General features: G+C 35.6%; 2 protein-coding genes across 2 annotated transcripts in view; one reads left to right on the top strand and one right to left on the bottom strand.

The window, feature by feature from the left end:
- Window positions 1–16,705, top strand: part of LOC101563650 (zinc finger protein 699) — a 959,136-nt gene that overhangs the window by 325,352 nt on the left and 617,079 nt on the right. The gene's annotated exons all lie outside the window — the stretch shown is intronic.
- On the bottom strand, window positions 6,848–7,813 carry LOC101570809 (olfactory receptor 7D4-like). Its single transcript, XM_004633029.1, has one exon. The coding sequence runs from the start codon at window positions 7,811–7,813 to the stop codon at window positions 6,848–6,850; it is 966 nt and encodes a 321-aa protein (XP_004633086.1).

Here is a 16,705-nt window from a genome sequence, read left to right as displayed (position 1 = left end):
CTTAATGAATAGAATGATTTGTTCTAATGGTGTTTGTAAATAGGATCACAAGTCCACTGCTTGTACAGCAATTAACCACTGAGAAGAATATATGCAGTGTATTATTTGTTGAAACTGTACTTCCGATTATATTTGAAACTGTCTCATTGCTATCTGTTTATCAATAAAACTTTGAAAAAAAACATAGTAATAAATAAATTTTCAAATAATGGAACTTAACAAAAAATGGGTATACAGATGAATGTCCATTTTGTATCTGTGTATTCAGGGTGGTTAGGATAGATATATAGTTACATTCTGTTAATGAATAGACTGATATGTTTTCATGGTGTTTGTAAATAGGATCTCAGGTTCGCATCTTGTACAGCAATTAACCACTAAGAAGAATGTATGCAGTGTGTTAGTTATTGAAACTGTCCTAGTGTTTTGATTTGAATCTGTCTCATTGCTATTTATCAATAAAATTATGGAAAAAAATTAAAAAATAAAAAAGAAATAATTGAAAGGTTCTCTAACAAAACATATTTTACTCTTATAAAAGGAGATTGGCATTAGAAAAAGGAAAAGAATTGAGGATAAACAATTTCACATAACTTCATTTAACAAAAAGTGTTAAAAACATGAAGTAGAGAAATCATAATCTCATTCACAAATGGCATAGGCAGAAAAGAAATTCCATATGCAGAAAAATCTATCAAGACCTATATCCATTGTCTGGTAATAAATGGAATAAAAAGAGTCCAAAGCCCTACATACAAAAACAGAAACACTGACTCTGCTTGAAGATAAATAGTTAAAAATTTTGACGACATTGACCACAGCAAGTTCTTTCTGAATGCAATGCCAATTGTCCAAGAAGTAACACCAAGAACCAACAAAAGGATCATCTCAAATTGAAAATCCTCTGAACCATGAAGGAAACAAAGACAAGAATGAAGAGAGAACCTACAGAATGGGAACAAGTTTTATCATCTACTTCCCTTATAAAGGATTTGGATCTGGGATATACTGAGAACTAAAAAATGTTACAATTTCCACAATAAAACATGTGTTCAAAACTGGGAAACTGGAATGAATACATATTTCTCAAAAATACACATGGCCAATATGTATTTGAAAAAAAAAAGTTCAGAATAGTTAAGTGCTAGATAAATGTGAGTGAAAATAACATTGAAGTTGTATTTTGCTCCAGATGAATAACTATCATCTCAAACTCAGAAACAACATAACCTGGGAGAAATGAACATATCCCTATAATTTAAAAGGATAAGGGCCAGCCAAATAGCTCAGTAGATTAATGCGCCTGCAAAGAGGTGCAGTGGCAGGGGATCGATTCCTGGGCCTGCCATACCAGCCCTGCCCCCAGGGCATGCTGAGATGGCAATTAAGACTGGGCATGGTGGCACGTGCCTGTACTCCCAGCTCTTGGGAATCTGTAAACAGGTGGATCACTGGGAGTCAGATCTAGTAGTGAGACTCTAAACACCTTGTCAATCCTTCTGTAAAATACAAAAAATAAATAAGTAAATAAATAAATAAAACAAAAGAATATTAGCTAATAAAACTTTTGTGGAAAATAATATGCAGATCTCTCAAAAATCTAAAAATAGGGGCAGGGAGATAGCTCAGTAGAATAAGTGCCTGAGTTCAATCCCTGGTTCCACCAAAAAAAATCTAAAAATTAAAATTCCATCATATTACAGTTATACACATATACCCTTTTATAATAAAAAACAATAATAAGTAAACTTTGGAAGCTGCCTATATGTCTATTATAAGATGAATGGACAAATAAGGTGTGGTATATATGTAAAGGAAAATGAATAAGCCTTAACACATGATAAATTTACTTAATTGGTAGGAAAATGGATGCACACAGAGATTATAAGACAAAGCAAATCAGACCCATAAATTTGATATTACAGCATTTCTCCTACATGAAAAATCAAAAGCATAAATAAAGAACTAGCTAAATAGGAAACAGGAAAGGGGGAAGTGGACTCTTTGCAAATGAGAAGGGCATCTAGGAAAGGAGGAAAACAGGGCAAGGGGATATAAAAAAGACTAAGATGTGATGTGGATCTGCCCCAAATTCCCCCTGAGGAATATGTTCATTAGGTACCAAATATGTGCTAATAATGTTTATTTCATTATATTACCCATTGTATATAACTTAGACTCAAATAACAGCTCTTTTTCTTGTTACTTTAGTTAGGCATTCCTGAGAAGTGCAGACACAATTATATTTAGTATATTGATCCAATTTTTTTTTCAGAACCGGGCATTGAACTCAGGTCCTTGCACTTGCCAGAGAAGCGCTTATTCCACTGAGCCATCTCCCCAGCCCCCATTGATCCAATTTTTGTAAAGCAAAGGAAGGTTTACTCAGTGTTTAACAGAGACTTTATTTTCTGTACCTACCACATGCAAGGCAAATACTCAACCACTGGATATGGACCAGTCTTTTTTCATTAGAATGTTTACAATACATAATACTTACATTAATTTTAGGAAGTTTTTTATATATAAGGCAATAATTAATCACTTTTTAAATTCCTTTGCATTCTATCTGTATGGTTCCTTTGCACTTTGATTCCTTTACCCATCTCCAAAAGTTCTTTTATCCTTTTCATTTTTGATAAATCCTCTATTCTAAGTAATGTACAGTCTTCAGAGATTTGGAGATAAAATAAACTTTTTAATTTTCTCCAACTATATATACATATTGTACTAATATTAAATGCCCTGACACAAAAATAGAAAAATGGTAACATTAGGTAATAGGATATTTTGCTTGGATTGTAGAAAACACAACCTGGTCATTATTATTAGTAATAGCAATTATTAAATTTATTTTGTTCTTATTTTATTCATTTATTATATCTTAATCACACAAAGAAAATTTATCATATGTTCATTACTACCTTAAAGTAGTTATCAATGAGAACTGAATTCAGCAGGCAATGCTGAGTCTTGGAAATATCAATAACATGCCAAGTAAACTAATAATTGTAATAATAGTAATAGTGTTCAAAATTGAATAAACCATATCTAGCTAGAATTAACTTGCTGACTTTATTCATTATTTTTCAATAACCAGAAAGAGTTAAGGAAAGTTCCACAAGGCTTAACTACAGGGACGTATACGGTAAATTTGGAACTTTCCAGTATGCTCTACGAATTGCTTTGTGGTCTACCAGAAATCTTGGACAATGAGCAAAGGGGAGTCTCTTCTTATAATGACAGAAATTGAAATGGCTGATTGCGTCTTCGTGGTGGCAATGTGCCAAAATTTTCCCCAAACCATGACCTCTGTCTGTCACCTGAAAGACCAACTAGAACACATATTTAATTATTTTTAACAAAAAGCTGTGTGAAAAATTGCACAGGAAATTAGTCTTTCAGTTTTTCCTAAAATAACATGGGCACTTGCAGCTCCAGAAAGCACATTAACATCAGATGATACAAGAAATTTTAAACACAAAGCTCAACACGTGAACTTTAGGACTCCCTCAGTTACACTTCATGATATAGTGATTACTGCCCTCGTCCTTGCCTGTGTGTCACACCTTCCCGATCCCTGGGTAGTGCTTCAGAAACAGTTTAGATCTGTTGAAAGTAGACCACTGTAAGTAGGAAGCTAAGACTGAATAAAATTTCTGTTCCACCACAACCTAGAATATAAACAGCTCTGACAATTGAAAAATTCACTATTGGAATCCTCCCGTCTGGCAATCCAAACTGTCATATTTGTACGCGGGGTGAGGATTTAACTTTTCTGGTGATCCTCTCTCTATTAACTCCAGCTAACTGCAGGGCTGGAAGAACAGCAGGATTGCTGACTGCTATATGACTTTAGAGGCTCAAGGCACAGAGCTCATAATTAGGTAAATAGGTGATGTCCTCCAAATCACTAAGCACTCCTGGATAATAGTGCAGGAAGAAGAGGAGATATATGCCCCCTAAAATGTATGGACTCTTGTTCAGCAGGACTCTTCTGTGTAATATTATGTATTTATTGACTATATTAAGACACACTAATTGTATATAGTAACAGTATTCTGAGTGACTCTATGACTCCATGCATAGAGTCTGCATTTCTCATATCCAGAAACATTTTTCTATGAGGCAGAGCATATAATACTAGTCCCTCTGTGTCTAGAATGCGTGTTCAAAGAGTCATCTGTAATTTACTTTCATCATTTATTCTGATAAAATACACAGCAAAATACCACATTAATCATGAAAAAATGCATAGTTTAATGTTATAAAGAACATTTCATTTCTACATACACTTATCAATGCTACCTATTCACCATAAACTTCCCAGTCTCCCAAAATGAATGTTTGAACAGCTGAAAAATATTTTCATGCTCACTTGCTCTAAAAATTGTTGCTCTATTCTGGTGGTAAAAAACACAAGATTACAGTCATCACATTACAGAAATAATGCGGATAATGAGACATCATTGACCCAACTACATGTTTGCCCTTGCCACTTCTTCCATTCATATTGCAAATGGTTGTCACAGGCCTTCAAATTAAACCATTCTACTGAAGACCATTCTCAGGGCATTCTTTGTGTCTGCATTGTAAGGGCTGTAGAGGACAAGATTCACCATGCAGATTCTACCAGGGTACACCACTGAGGGCATGCACTATTTGGGGGAGAATATGGAACAAATGAGCCAATATATCCTCCAGAAAATAAGCAAGCAACCAATGGTAAACCACAGGTAAAGAAGTCTTTACACTGCCCATATGAGAATGGGATACTCAAAATGTTACTGAGAGCCATAAGCCCACAAAATGCTGGATCTCTGACAGGTTCTGGCCAAGGGTGAGACTTAAACACACATTTTCTGCCATCTCTGTAATTAAAGCTTGGTCTCTGTCCTCAGCATTTCTATGAATACAGTATTGAATAGAAGCTGCCTATTGCAAACAGCTATGGAGGAGGTACAGGCAGGCAGCTCAACAGACTGTAAAACTCAGCATGAAAGCCTGGGTGCACAGGCTCATTGTTCACTATTAGTTACAGAACCTTGGAGCTTCCAGATACAGAACTCATAAGTAACTGAGTTTTTTTTTTATGTTCTCAAGATCTCTAAGGACTTCTTAAAATTAGTTGAGAAAGGGCCGGGAGATATGCACAGTGGACTAAGCACCTGCTTAGGTAAGTGCAGGGACCAAGGCTCATCCTTGGCACCACATGCTGCCCCACCCCCAGGCATGCTGAGCTGGTGAGCGAGTTCAGGCATGCTGGTGCACGCCTGTAACCCCAGCACTGGGGAGACTGAAAACAGGAGGATCACTATCAGTCTGAGTTACATAGTAAGACCCTGAACACGCACACCACACACACACGCGCGCGCGCACACGCATGCACGTACACACACACATTAGTTGAGGAAGAAGTAATGGATATAAATATCACCTGAAAAGGGTTTTGTCATTCTAAGCAGCATAAATTCTGAGTAATTTGCACTTCTTTCTCATCTATTTCATGAGTGCTTGTTAATTATGTACATCTCAGTGATCCAGTGTGACATTTTCCTGCACACATTCTTCTTCTACTCTCACTCCCACCCCAACCTCCTTTCAGAGCTTCCACCTCTGCTTTCATGCGCACTTCGTGTAGCTGCTGCATAAGACAGAGGGACACAATGCTAGTATTACTGTCAGGTTTATTTTTTGAAAGATCCTTTTGTATTGCTTTCAAATGTTTATTGTGAAGAAACATATACAAAATCAATATTTTCATCATTTTGATGTTCATGGTCCAGTGGCATTTATTAAATTACATTGTTTTCCATCCACAGATGATAAGCATTCATGTAAGTCTTTTCTCCCCCCCAATTGATGGATTGTACCCATTTAAAACTTTTCCAATTTGTCCACCCTTCCAATCTTGAATACCTGCACTGCACTATGAAATATGATGAAGAGCTAAAGTCCACAGACTGCAAACATTCTGTGACCAGCAAAACCTCATTTATACTACTACTTGTTTAGCTTGACTCAGTTTTCCAACTCATGTTCCAAATGGCCACCAAACATCCTGAGATTCCATGTTTGTGCTGTGGAAACGCTTCAAGTCATTATTAATGTCCTTGTCCCTCAAATTGCCACTCTAGAAATTCATCATAGTATTGATTACACTGTGTGTCACTGAGGCCAGTGTACCACCTCTGGGCGAATGTGACCCACCTGAAACAATGTATAGTCAAGTCCTGTTCCAAAAATTAAGTAAATAACTGATCAGTGAGACCTGCAGGTGGAGCAGTATCTGTCCTTCCTGCCTAATGGTACATTTCACAAAATGGAGGAAATAATTTTATGGTAAGAGTAAAAAATCCCTGAGAGTAGAAGATAACAACAATAAAATATGTGATAACATTTGATAAAGTTGTCAGAGAAGACAACATTAAGTAGTTCAGAAGCATCAGAGAAGAAAGTGTCAGTTTCCACATTCTGAAGCATGTCAGTTGTGAGACACCCAAGTTGTGCAAATTCAAAAGACTGAAAATGATACCAGCACTGGGCCACAAAAGTAAGGATCATACAGACCTGGTGACACAAGGAGTGACAAATGGCAACAAACTCTCACAGTCAGAAATTGTGTCATTCATACTCACAAAGGCAAGTAAAAAGAGACAGCTCTTGGAAAATTAAGAACCATCTCTAGAGTAGAATAATAAAAATCACTAAGAAAGTGACTAACGAAAAGCACATACAAGAATGTTTTAAGAGATTTAGAAATAGAACAAATGAAGGAACATATCTTTGAGGAAAAAAGGAACCAGGATATTGAAGTTCACAGCATTTGCCTAAGGAACCATAATGTTCATTTACTTTTCAGATCAGTGCTCCATGAAAGGCAAGAGACTGCTCTACTGAGGAGCCTGCCCAGGGCTCCCTTCACATCTTTGTTCCTCAGGCTGTAGATGAAGGGGTTCATCATGGGGGTCACCACAGTGTACATCACAGAGGATATCATGTTTGCCTGGGCAGAGTGGGTCACAGAAGAACTGAGGTACACCCCAAGTGCTGTTCCATAGAACAAAGAAACCACGCAGAGATGGGACCCACAGGTGGAAAATGCTTTTTGCCTGCTTGTTGAGGAGGTCATTCTCATTAAGGAGGAGACAATCCTAGCATAAGAGAAGAGGATCCCAATCACAGGAAACACACAGAGCAGGGCTGCTGCTACAAGTAAGACGATGTTATTGATAGAGGTATCACTACTGGCCACCTTAAGAACCTGAGCTAATTCACAGAAGAAATGAGGGATTGTGGTGCCTATGTGGAAAGTCAGTGGCTTGATCAGTAGGATATGAACCAGGGCAAAACAGACAATAATAAACCAAGACACCAGAACCAGGAGACTACAATGTCGAGGGCTCATAATGACTGTGTAGTTCAGGGGATGACAGATGGCCATGTAGTGGTCATAGGCCATCACAGTGAGGAGAACATCATCCATCGCACAAAAAAGCATTAAAAAGTACACCTGTGTGAGGCACTCCATGTAGGAGATGGCTTTGCTCTGTGCCTGGATGTTCACTAGCATCTTGGGGACTGAGGAAGAGACATAACAGATGTCCACAAAAGAAAGGTTGGAGAGGAAGAAGTACATGGGAGTGTGGAGGTGGGAGTCAGAACCGACGGCCAGGATGATGAGCAGGTTCCCGAGCACCGCGACCAGGTACATGGTCAAGAACAGTCCAAAGAGAAGAGGTCGCAGTTCAGGATCTTCTGAGAGGCCCAAAAGGAAGAACTGTGGTGCTCCTGTGTGGTTTTCTGTTTTCATGGCAATTGTTTTGCTCTCTAGGAGACAAAATATGTTGAAAAAAATCTACAACTTGTGTAGCTGTCGCCAGACATTATCACGATGGGTTAATATCCCTCACACCCCGTGACTTCTTCTCCACACCATTATTCATATAGCAAGGGGGAGCTCATTTGATTTTCGTGCATTTGTAATTTTTCAAGATTTTTTTATTTAGTAGAAATATTTCTTGTTTTATATTTACTCAATTTGTCTTCTGAATTTGTGAATGCTGATAGTCTCCTTTGTTATGACACTTCCAGAATATACATTTGAAGACATTTCCTATATGTTTTCCATATTTTCTAGCAGAATATATAATTCAAAGAATCTTTATTCTATTACTTGCCAATCCCTACTGAGAGGACTGTAGGATACAAACACAAAATAGATCAATTCTCCTAAAACTATTATTAGTATAATTAATACTTCTTTCAGGATTAAAATATTTTTTATAATAAGAGTATAATGAGTGATATTGTTTATTACCATTATTATTCTTTTTGTTTATAGTAACTGTTTCAGATATATTCTCTCCTAGGAAACACTGGATCGTTAGCTCAGGGGAAATAATTCCCTCATTCAACTTATCATCTTCATAACTCAGAGAAAGTTATGTAAACTCTCTTAACTACAAATACTTTGCCTTTCTAGTGGGAATCTTAAATTCTCATTATATGGTAAGATAAAGAAATTAAATGACATGATAATATAATTTTTCTTCTATAGTTCCCATGACATACAATGACCGTTATACAAATGTGAAATTACTGGCATAATAGCAAATTAGTCTTGCGTGTATAACTTTCAGTAAGGTCTCCCTAAACTAGGGCCTTAACCTTGGGTGCTATCATTATCTATAACATAAAACAGGTCTGGCAACTCTTCTGAGCACTTGAGCACTTCTGATTGTGATGATCCTTGTGGATCCTTCGTTCAGAGAATGTCTTCCATGTGAGTTCTCAGAACTGAGGCAAAGAAATGTGGACTATGAAGAATGAAGGGGGAATCAAAACTAGTATTATTGAAATTATATATGAGATTTATGTTTAGCCATATCACCATGCTCCTGGGTGGACATTAAAATTAGCAGCAAATTTTCCTATACATGTTTGTTGTATTTCCTGAAATTATGCAAGGTTTCTAGAAATTCAGCCAATTAAAATCTTAAAAGATAAATGCAAGTTTTGGGAAAAACATTTATACTCTCCAAGTCAGAAAACAAGTCAGCCTTATGGCCTTGGGGTTTGTAACTACTTAAAGACAGACACAACATTATTGAGGACCAATTTATTGTGGGAAAGTACATAGAAGAGGCTTTTGTGAAAGGGATATTTTGTAACTGAAAGAAGGATGAGTCACTGTTAATAAGGGAATTAAGGAAAGAAGATATATGATATGATGACGGAGCAGAAGTGCAGCTACCTAATCCACTGAGAGCTTGGCATAGGAGGAGATTTGAGAGATTAGTGACACAGAGGAGAGGACAAGGTTCAGAACAGACAGAGTGCATGAGGCCCATGATAGACTTTGCTTCTTCTTTTCAGTGTCTCTATCACATTGATAAACTCGTTTGTAGCTCTGAGATTGTGAGTTTGTCTCACTACTTGTCCTTACACAGTTTACATGATATGAGTCACATTATGTATGCTGAAAAACATGGATATGTGATATAATTTTTGAAAGCATATATATGTGAATATATATGGATATATATGGATATATATAGGCTTTAGAAACACAAATATATATATATGTATATATATATATATATATATTTCTGAAAATAGACACAAATTTGAATAGTAAAGTAAAATGCACATATATTTCTTTTAAGAGAATAACATGAACAGGGCTTGGGAGATAGATCTGTGGTCTAAGACCCTGCCTGGCAAGCACAAGGACCTGTGTCAAATCCCTGGTACCACATGCCGTGCCAGCCCCAGAACCCCAGGCTCACCATGCCAGCCACCAAAACGGGTGTGGTGGTGCACACCTATAATTTCAGCACTGAGGAGGCTGAGACAGGAGGATCACTAGGAGTCTGAGCTGCACAGTGAGACCCTGTGCCAAATAAATAAATAAATAAATAAATAAATTTTTAAAAATAGTAACATGAACAATAGCAATTCAAAGAATAAAAGTATGCTTAATATAAAGGTGCTGGCTAACATAACTCATCATAGAAATAGATTAATGAGTATAAGTACTAAGCATGACAGCAGTATGCATTTGAGGATATCTAGCAGCCATCACTGTGTTATCAGTCAAAGATGAGCCTGTCAAGAAATATAGAACACAAAGAAAATTTTCTGCACCAAAAGAGAATAGTTACTTTCAAGCCAAATCCAAGAGAAAATTCACATTAAGATGCCACAGGCCTTGAGTTACATTTTTGAATATGTTGTGATAGTCTGCCAAATTCATTTGCTATTTTCCTGAACATTTTAAGGGATTATATATAGTATGAAAAAAAGTAATTCTTAGCACTGAGCCTTAGAAACAACTACATTACTAGTAGTTTTTTGTAGTCACTAAGGTAAAACAGTAAAAAAAGGTACCTATCAAAGTCCATCAGCCTATCAAATATGCCAGCAAAGCCTGTCAAGGGCTAGAACAGAACAGTACCCTCTAGGAAGAATAAAACAGAAAACACTCAGTACATAATGCATCACCAGTTTGTAGTCACAAATAATTGGATGCAGGAAATCTGACAGCACCCCAAAATTTGTAGAGAAAACAAAGCCTTGAGACTACAGGCAACAACTCTTACTGGGGAGTACTCCCAAATATAAAAATATAAGAAAGAAATAAAATAAGAATGAAAATGTCTGAGCTCAGAGAGCTACAATCACATCAGTGTGCAGGGACTCAGGTTCACAGACTACATGAACACGTGGCTTTCCAAGTATCATTATTCTAGAGGCATAAAATAGACCCACATTCTGCCCTTGATTTCTTTCATTCCAGAAGTATCCAAGGGACAGGCTGACTTCGTTTGAAGGCTATCCTTGAAGCTTTCTCTTCTCCACGAACACTTTTTACAAAGCCCTTTTGGGTTTTCATGTCAGCCAAACTTGGGGATCTCAGGTGAGCAGCATCAAGGGTTATAACATCTCAAGTTTTGAATTCTCAGAAGTCCTAATTAAAAAGGCATTTTGTTGTCTTTATAATCTCTAAACAAGTCATCTCCTTTGGGATAAAGAGAGACAGCAGAATGGAAATTTTTCAGTCAATTTCATGTCATCTCCTGAAGTAATAGAAGGAGATAGATTCATTTTCTTTATAGGAAAAAGACCTTTTTCTTTGTTTATTTATTTGAAAGCAGAGTTACACATCACCCTAGGGAAAGATTAATTTGTATAAGGAGCCAGTCCAAAGAACTATCTCTCTCTGCCTCTCTTGAATAATCGTTGGAGGCTTAATGTATTATTTGGTGTCTATATGTTACAAAAATAACACTTCTACCTTTTCTCTCATTTCTTTGCTTTCAAATATATTCATTTCTTAAATTCACAGATTAAATTGTATATGCCCATTCTAAACAGCACTGGTTTTTTTGTAAATTTAAAGAGGAAAATAAATAATAAGAACAAAGAAATGTAGAACAATAAAAATGGTACTAAATTTCAAAGCAAAAATAGAAAATTAACAATGGCTTATATATTATGTATTATGATCATCAAATTTGTTGCTCATATTACCTGATATCAGCATTCAAGATTGATCAAACAATTAAATATTAACTCATCCTTTCAAGAAACCTTAATACTTTCCTTGTCCTTTTTCCTTTAATTTTTTCAATTTATTTTCAATTTTATTAATACATATATCTTGTAATAAGAATAACTGGTTGAAAGACAATAATATGTATTACAACAAATACCGTGAAATTCATATTACCTTATAATGTAAAATTCTGAATCATTTATAATATTTTCTGTTTTAATTCTAATTTGTACTCTTTTTAAAAATAAGAATTTGCCAATGGTTGCTGCATTACATAAAGTTATCTATTTTTTTTTACTTTTATGTATTTAGTACAGGGTCTACAAAGTCTTACTATGCAGATTGGACTCATAGTGATTCTCCCATTTTCAGCCTCCCCAGTACTGGGATTATAGGTGTGCACCCCATGCACAGTCTCAATCTCTGTCTCAGAGTGCCCTGAGGGCAGAGCCGACACAGCACACTAGGGATCGAACCCTGGACACTATGCTCTGCCTAAGCTGTACATAATGTTATTTTGAAATTACTTTTTTTAGATTACCAGATGTAAACATGCAAAATTGGTTTTTCATAAAATATTTTATTATTTATTTACTCACTTATTTATTTGTTACAATGTCTTGCTATACAGCTAGGACCAATATTGGTTCTCCTGTCACAGCCTCCCCAGCGCTGGGATTATAGGTTTTCACCACCACACTCAATCTCAATGGCTGGCTCAGAGTGAGTCCTGCATGACATATGGTACCAGGGATAGAACTTGAGTCCTTGTGCTTGCCAGGCATTCACTTACACTGCCAAGCTATCTCCCTGGCCCAAAATTGGTTTTAAAAGGTATAAGGAAAAAAATTATATATATATAATTATTCAAAACAGAAATAATCTCATAGGTAGTAAAAAAAGATGATGACCATAATAAAAGGGCATATTGTGTTACAGACCATAACTTTAGACTTAACATATCTGGAGTACACATAGTTCAAACAAATAAAGGAGCATAGAACATAATGTAGACCATGAATGTCTAACAAAGGAAAGAAATGAATATCCAGAAAATTATAATTTCATTGAAAGTTTATAAAACTGTATGAAACAAAATGAAGATAGAATATCAGACCTAGAAGACAGGAGTATAGTTGGTGATCTTGATAGCTCAGTGGTATAGCGATAGCCTGCCAAGTACAAGGTCCTGAGTTTGATCACTCTTGCCACCAAGAAGGAAAGCATTCTAAAAAAAAAATCCACAACTGTAAGACAATGTAAAGAAGAAATCATAAGACTGATTGGAGTCAATAAAAGTGCAGAAATCAGCACAAATGACAATTAAAAAACTTGTTTAGAAGAGTAATAGAGAAAACTTTTGAAGCATGGAAAAAAATTTCAAATACAGTTAAGTGAGGCACACAGAACCCAAATTCATCATGAGCAAAATAAATTTATACCAGGTATATAATAACTGATGTTCCAAAAATGTATAATAACAGCAAAATATTAAAAGTTTTCAAAGAAAAGAAATAAAACAACTATAAAGTAAAGCCTATAAGAATTACAGCAGGATTCTCAACACAAACGCTTAAGTCAAGAAGATCTTGGAGTAAAGTATTTCAAGCCCTGAAAGAAACAAATTCCAATACTGGTGTACCCTAAAAACTTGTCTTTCACAATTAATGGAGAAATGAAATACATCCATGAAAAGAACAACTGCAGATAATCCTAACAAACAAGCCAGCCCTTCAAAGAACTCTAAAAGATATTCTCAAAATGGAAAACAAAGCCCACAACTCCCAAAAGACAAATAGAAAGAAGTCACCATTCAGGACAATCAATTAAATGGAGGAAAAAATAGGGAACCATCAACATGAAAATTATATGACAAAGGTAAGCCAATACATAAGTTATAACTATCAATGTAAAGGGTCACAATTCACCAATCAAGAAAAAAAAACACTGGCAGAATCAATCAAGAAAAAGGATCCAAAAATGTGTTATATTCAAGATGTATATTTAAGTCAAAAAGAAATATATACACTCAAGGTAAAAACAATAATCCATATAACAGTAACCCAGAAAAAAATACCAAAAGAGATAAAGAAGAACACCACCTAGTTTTTAATTAAAAGCACCAAGTAGAAGAAATAAAAATCATAAATATGTAGGTCATATGTATGTCATATATGTATGACACAGGAGCATCAACCTATATAAAATAAATGTCAACAAACACAAAAACTCAAATAGGATTAATATAATCACAATGGGTAAACAATGTAGTTACATATCAATATTACAAGACAGAAATCAACAAAGAAATATCAGATGTTTTTACATATTTAGTACAGGGTCTACAGGTTTCACTACACAGACTTGAATTGTAGTAATCCCCCTGATTTTTAGCCTCCCAAGCCACTGAATTACATGCGTGCACTACTATTCCCCGTCTCAATTGTTGTCTCCACACACCTCAGGGGCAGAGCCAGCATGTTAGGCCAAGGATCCAAGCCCTGGCCCTGCATCTGCCTAAGCAGGTGCTTGAATCCACTAAGCTATCTGGCCGGTCCTTCAAATATCAGATTTTGATCCAAACCTAAAAACACTTACTTAGTAGGTGTTTACAGAATGTTTCACAAAACAACACCAAAATATGCATTCTTTTCATCAGTACATGGAAAATTATCTCAAATAGAACACATACTAGAACATGTAACATGCCTAAGTAAATACAAGCGTTAAAGTTGTCCCACGAATACATCTGAACCATAGTGCAAAGAAATTGGAAATCATTAGCAAAAAAAAAAAAAAAAAAAAACCCACAAAAATTCCATAAATACGTGGAAGTTAAATAACGCCATACTAGACAACCATTGAGTCATGGATGAAATTAAGGAAGAAATAAAATAGCATCTACAATTAAGCAATAATGGCAAAGCAACATATTATAACATATGAGATGCAATAAAAGCAGTCTTTGGAGGGAAATTAGTAGCAGTTTTCACAACCAGGAAAATAGAATGAATTCATAAAAAAACCTACTGCTGAACCTCAAACTTCAAGAAAAAGAAGAACACCTCACACTCAAAGCTTGTACAATGGAGGACACTTAAAGATTAGAGAAAAAATTAATGCAATTGAGACTGAGTAAACAATACAAAATTTAAATGAATCAAACAGTTGATTATTCAAAAGATTAAATAAAACTTATAAGCCCTTAGCCATCTTATCAAAAAACTAAAAGTCATGCAATTAGGCATGAAAAGGGTAAAATCACAATATGTCAAGAAGGAATTCAGAAGATCAATAATACCTACTTTGAGAAGCTTTACTCTAAAAATATAAACGATAGAAAGAAAAAGGACTGATTCCTAGACACATGTAAATTACCAAAGTCAAATCAAGATTTAACAATTCTAAATAACCCAATATCAGTCAATGAAATTTAGAGTGTAACTTAAAACACAGCAACAAAGAAATACCAGGTCATGGTGGACTCAATGAATTCTATAAAAAATTTATTTATTTTTTTTAAAGCACAAATTTATTTATTTATTTATTTTTTCAACAAATAATACACTGCATATATTCTTCTTAGTGGTTAATTGCTGTACAAGATGCGGACTTGTGATCCTATTTACAAACACCAGTAGAACAAATCATTCTATTCATTAACAGAATGTAACTATATATCTATCCCAACCACTTTGAATACACAGATACAAAATGGACATTCATCTGTATACCCCATTTTCTCTAAGTTCTGTTATTGAATATTATAGGTGTGTAAACTCAGCAAAATATTCTAAAAGAGTCCAGTAGCCCATAATAGCATTGGGTCTTCTGTTTAACTTGCAATGTCAGAAATTATTGACCTCAGTCCCCAACAGCTCAACTTAACAGCATGGCTTTATTTCTTATAATTTCGTCTTCATACTTTTCTGCTGGATGGTTAAGACCAAGGTAAAGCAGGACCTATGCAACAAGAGTTATAGCTTTTTGGTCTGAGAAGGTCAGTGAAATGCCCTCAGGATTTGTCCTGAGATCCTGTACCTCAGATTGTAGAACCTTTATCAGTGCAGCCATGTGGATGAGTCACGGCCAATGCTTGGTCAATGTGCTCTCTGTGAAAGCCTGAGAGAGTATCTTCTCCACATGTGACTCTCCTTGGGCCCACTCTACGTCAATGATCAGTTTCCTCTTTGGCCCCATAATCTTCTTGATAAGAAAATTTGGGACACTACCGAGGTACATGACGTTACAGTACAAGTTCTCATATGTCCTGAGTCTTAATTGACCTTAGAAGGCTAGGGCCAAAATGTTGGCTTTACTTGTATCCCTCCTTTTTCTCTAATTTTGGTCTGCAAACTTAGGTTGTTAACCATCCAGAAGAAAAGCTTATTGTTATTATCAAATGATTTGGGCTATCAATCTTAACCTCACTATCTCACTGCATTTCAAACATCTTAGGCATAATAAGGAACAGGTATTTTTCATCAAGTATTGATATGTTGAACTTTAAGTCCCTACATAATATGATAAAAAACATTTAAAAATTAGATTATATTTTAAAAAATAGGATAAAGAATTCTATGCTTCTCATGTTTGCACATAAGTCCAAAAATCTCACCATACACAACCTTGAAACAGGACACTCCCACAATATTCCTATTCCTGTCTCTTGCTTTCCTTCACCACAGCCTTCTTCTTGAACATCCATCTACCCGAGAGACATCTTAGCAGTAAAAGGCATGTCATGACAAGCCGCCCATGTTCAGAATACCACAATGACAGGCACTCCCATCATGAAACAAATGTTACGAATTACCATCTGCAGTGCAGTAGCTTAGTTCACAGGTATCAGTATATATAGTTAGTCAGGGTGAGAATCTTTCCAATTAACTGCAAATTAAAGAAGCTTCTGAATATTCTCAGGATCATTGCCTTGCTCATCTTTTACATATAACTGCATGGCTTAACATTGTCATGTTTCCTAGATCATCTCCTTTCCTCTATTGATGAGTTAGTCATTGAGATCCTGCCTTCCCTTTCCTTGTATTATATCTTTCTATATGTATTTCTTCTTTAGAGTTCTTATACTAGTGAGACTATATGATATTTACACATGTGTGTCTGGTATATTTCACTTATGAGTAT

Source organism: Octodon degus, unplaced genomic scaffold, assembly GCF_000260255.1.
Source record: "Octodon degus isolate 3935 unplaced genomic scaffold, OctDeg1.0 scaffold00050, whole genome shotgun sequence".
Taxonomy (NCBI): Eukaryota; Metazoa; Chordata; class Mammalia; order Rodentia; family Octodontidae; genus Octodon; species Octodon degus.
The sequence above is the reverse complement of the archived record's forward strand: the minus strand, read 5'-3'. Positions and strand labels throughout refer to the sequence as shown.

Bases quoted from the DNA above. Each gene is read 5' to 3' on its own strand.
- LOC101570809 (XM_004633029.1), bottom strand. From the start codon at position 7,813: ATGAAAACAGAAAACCACACAGGAGCACCACAGTTCTTCCTTTTGGGC.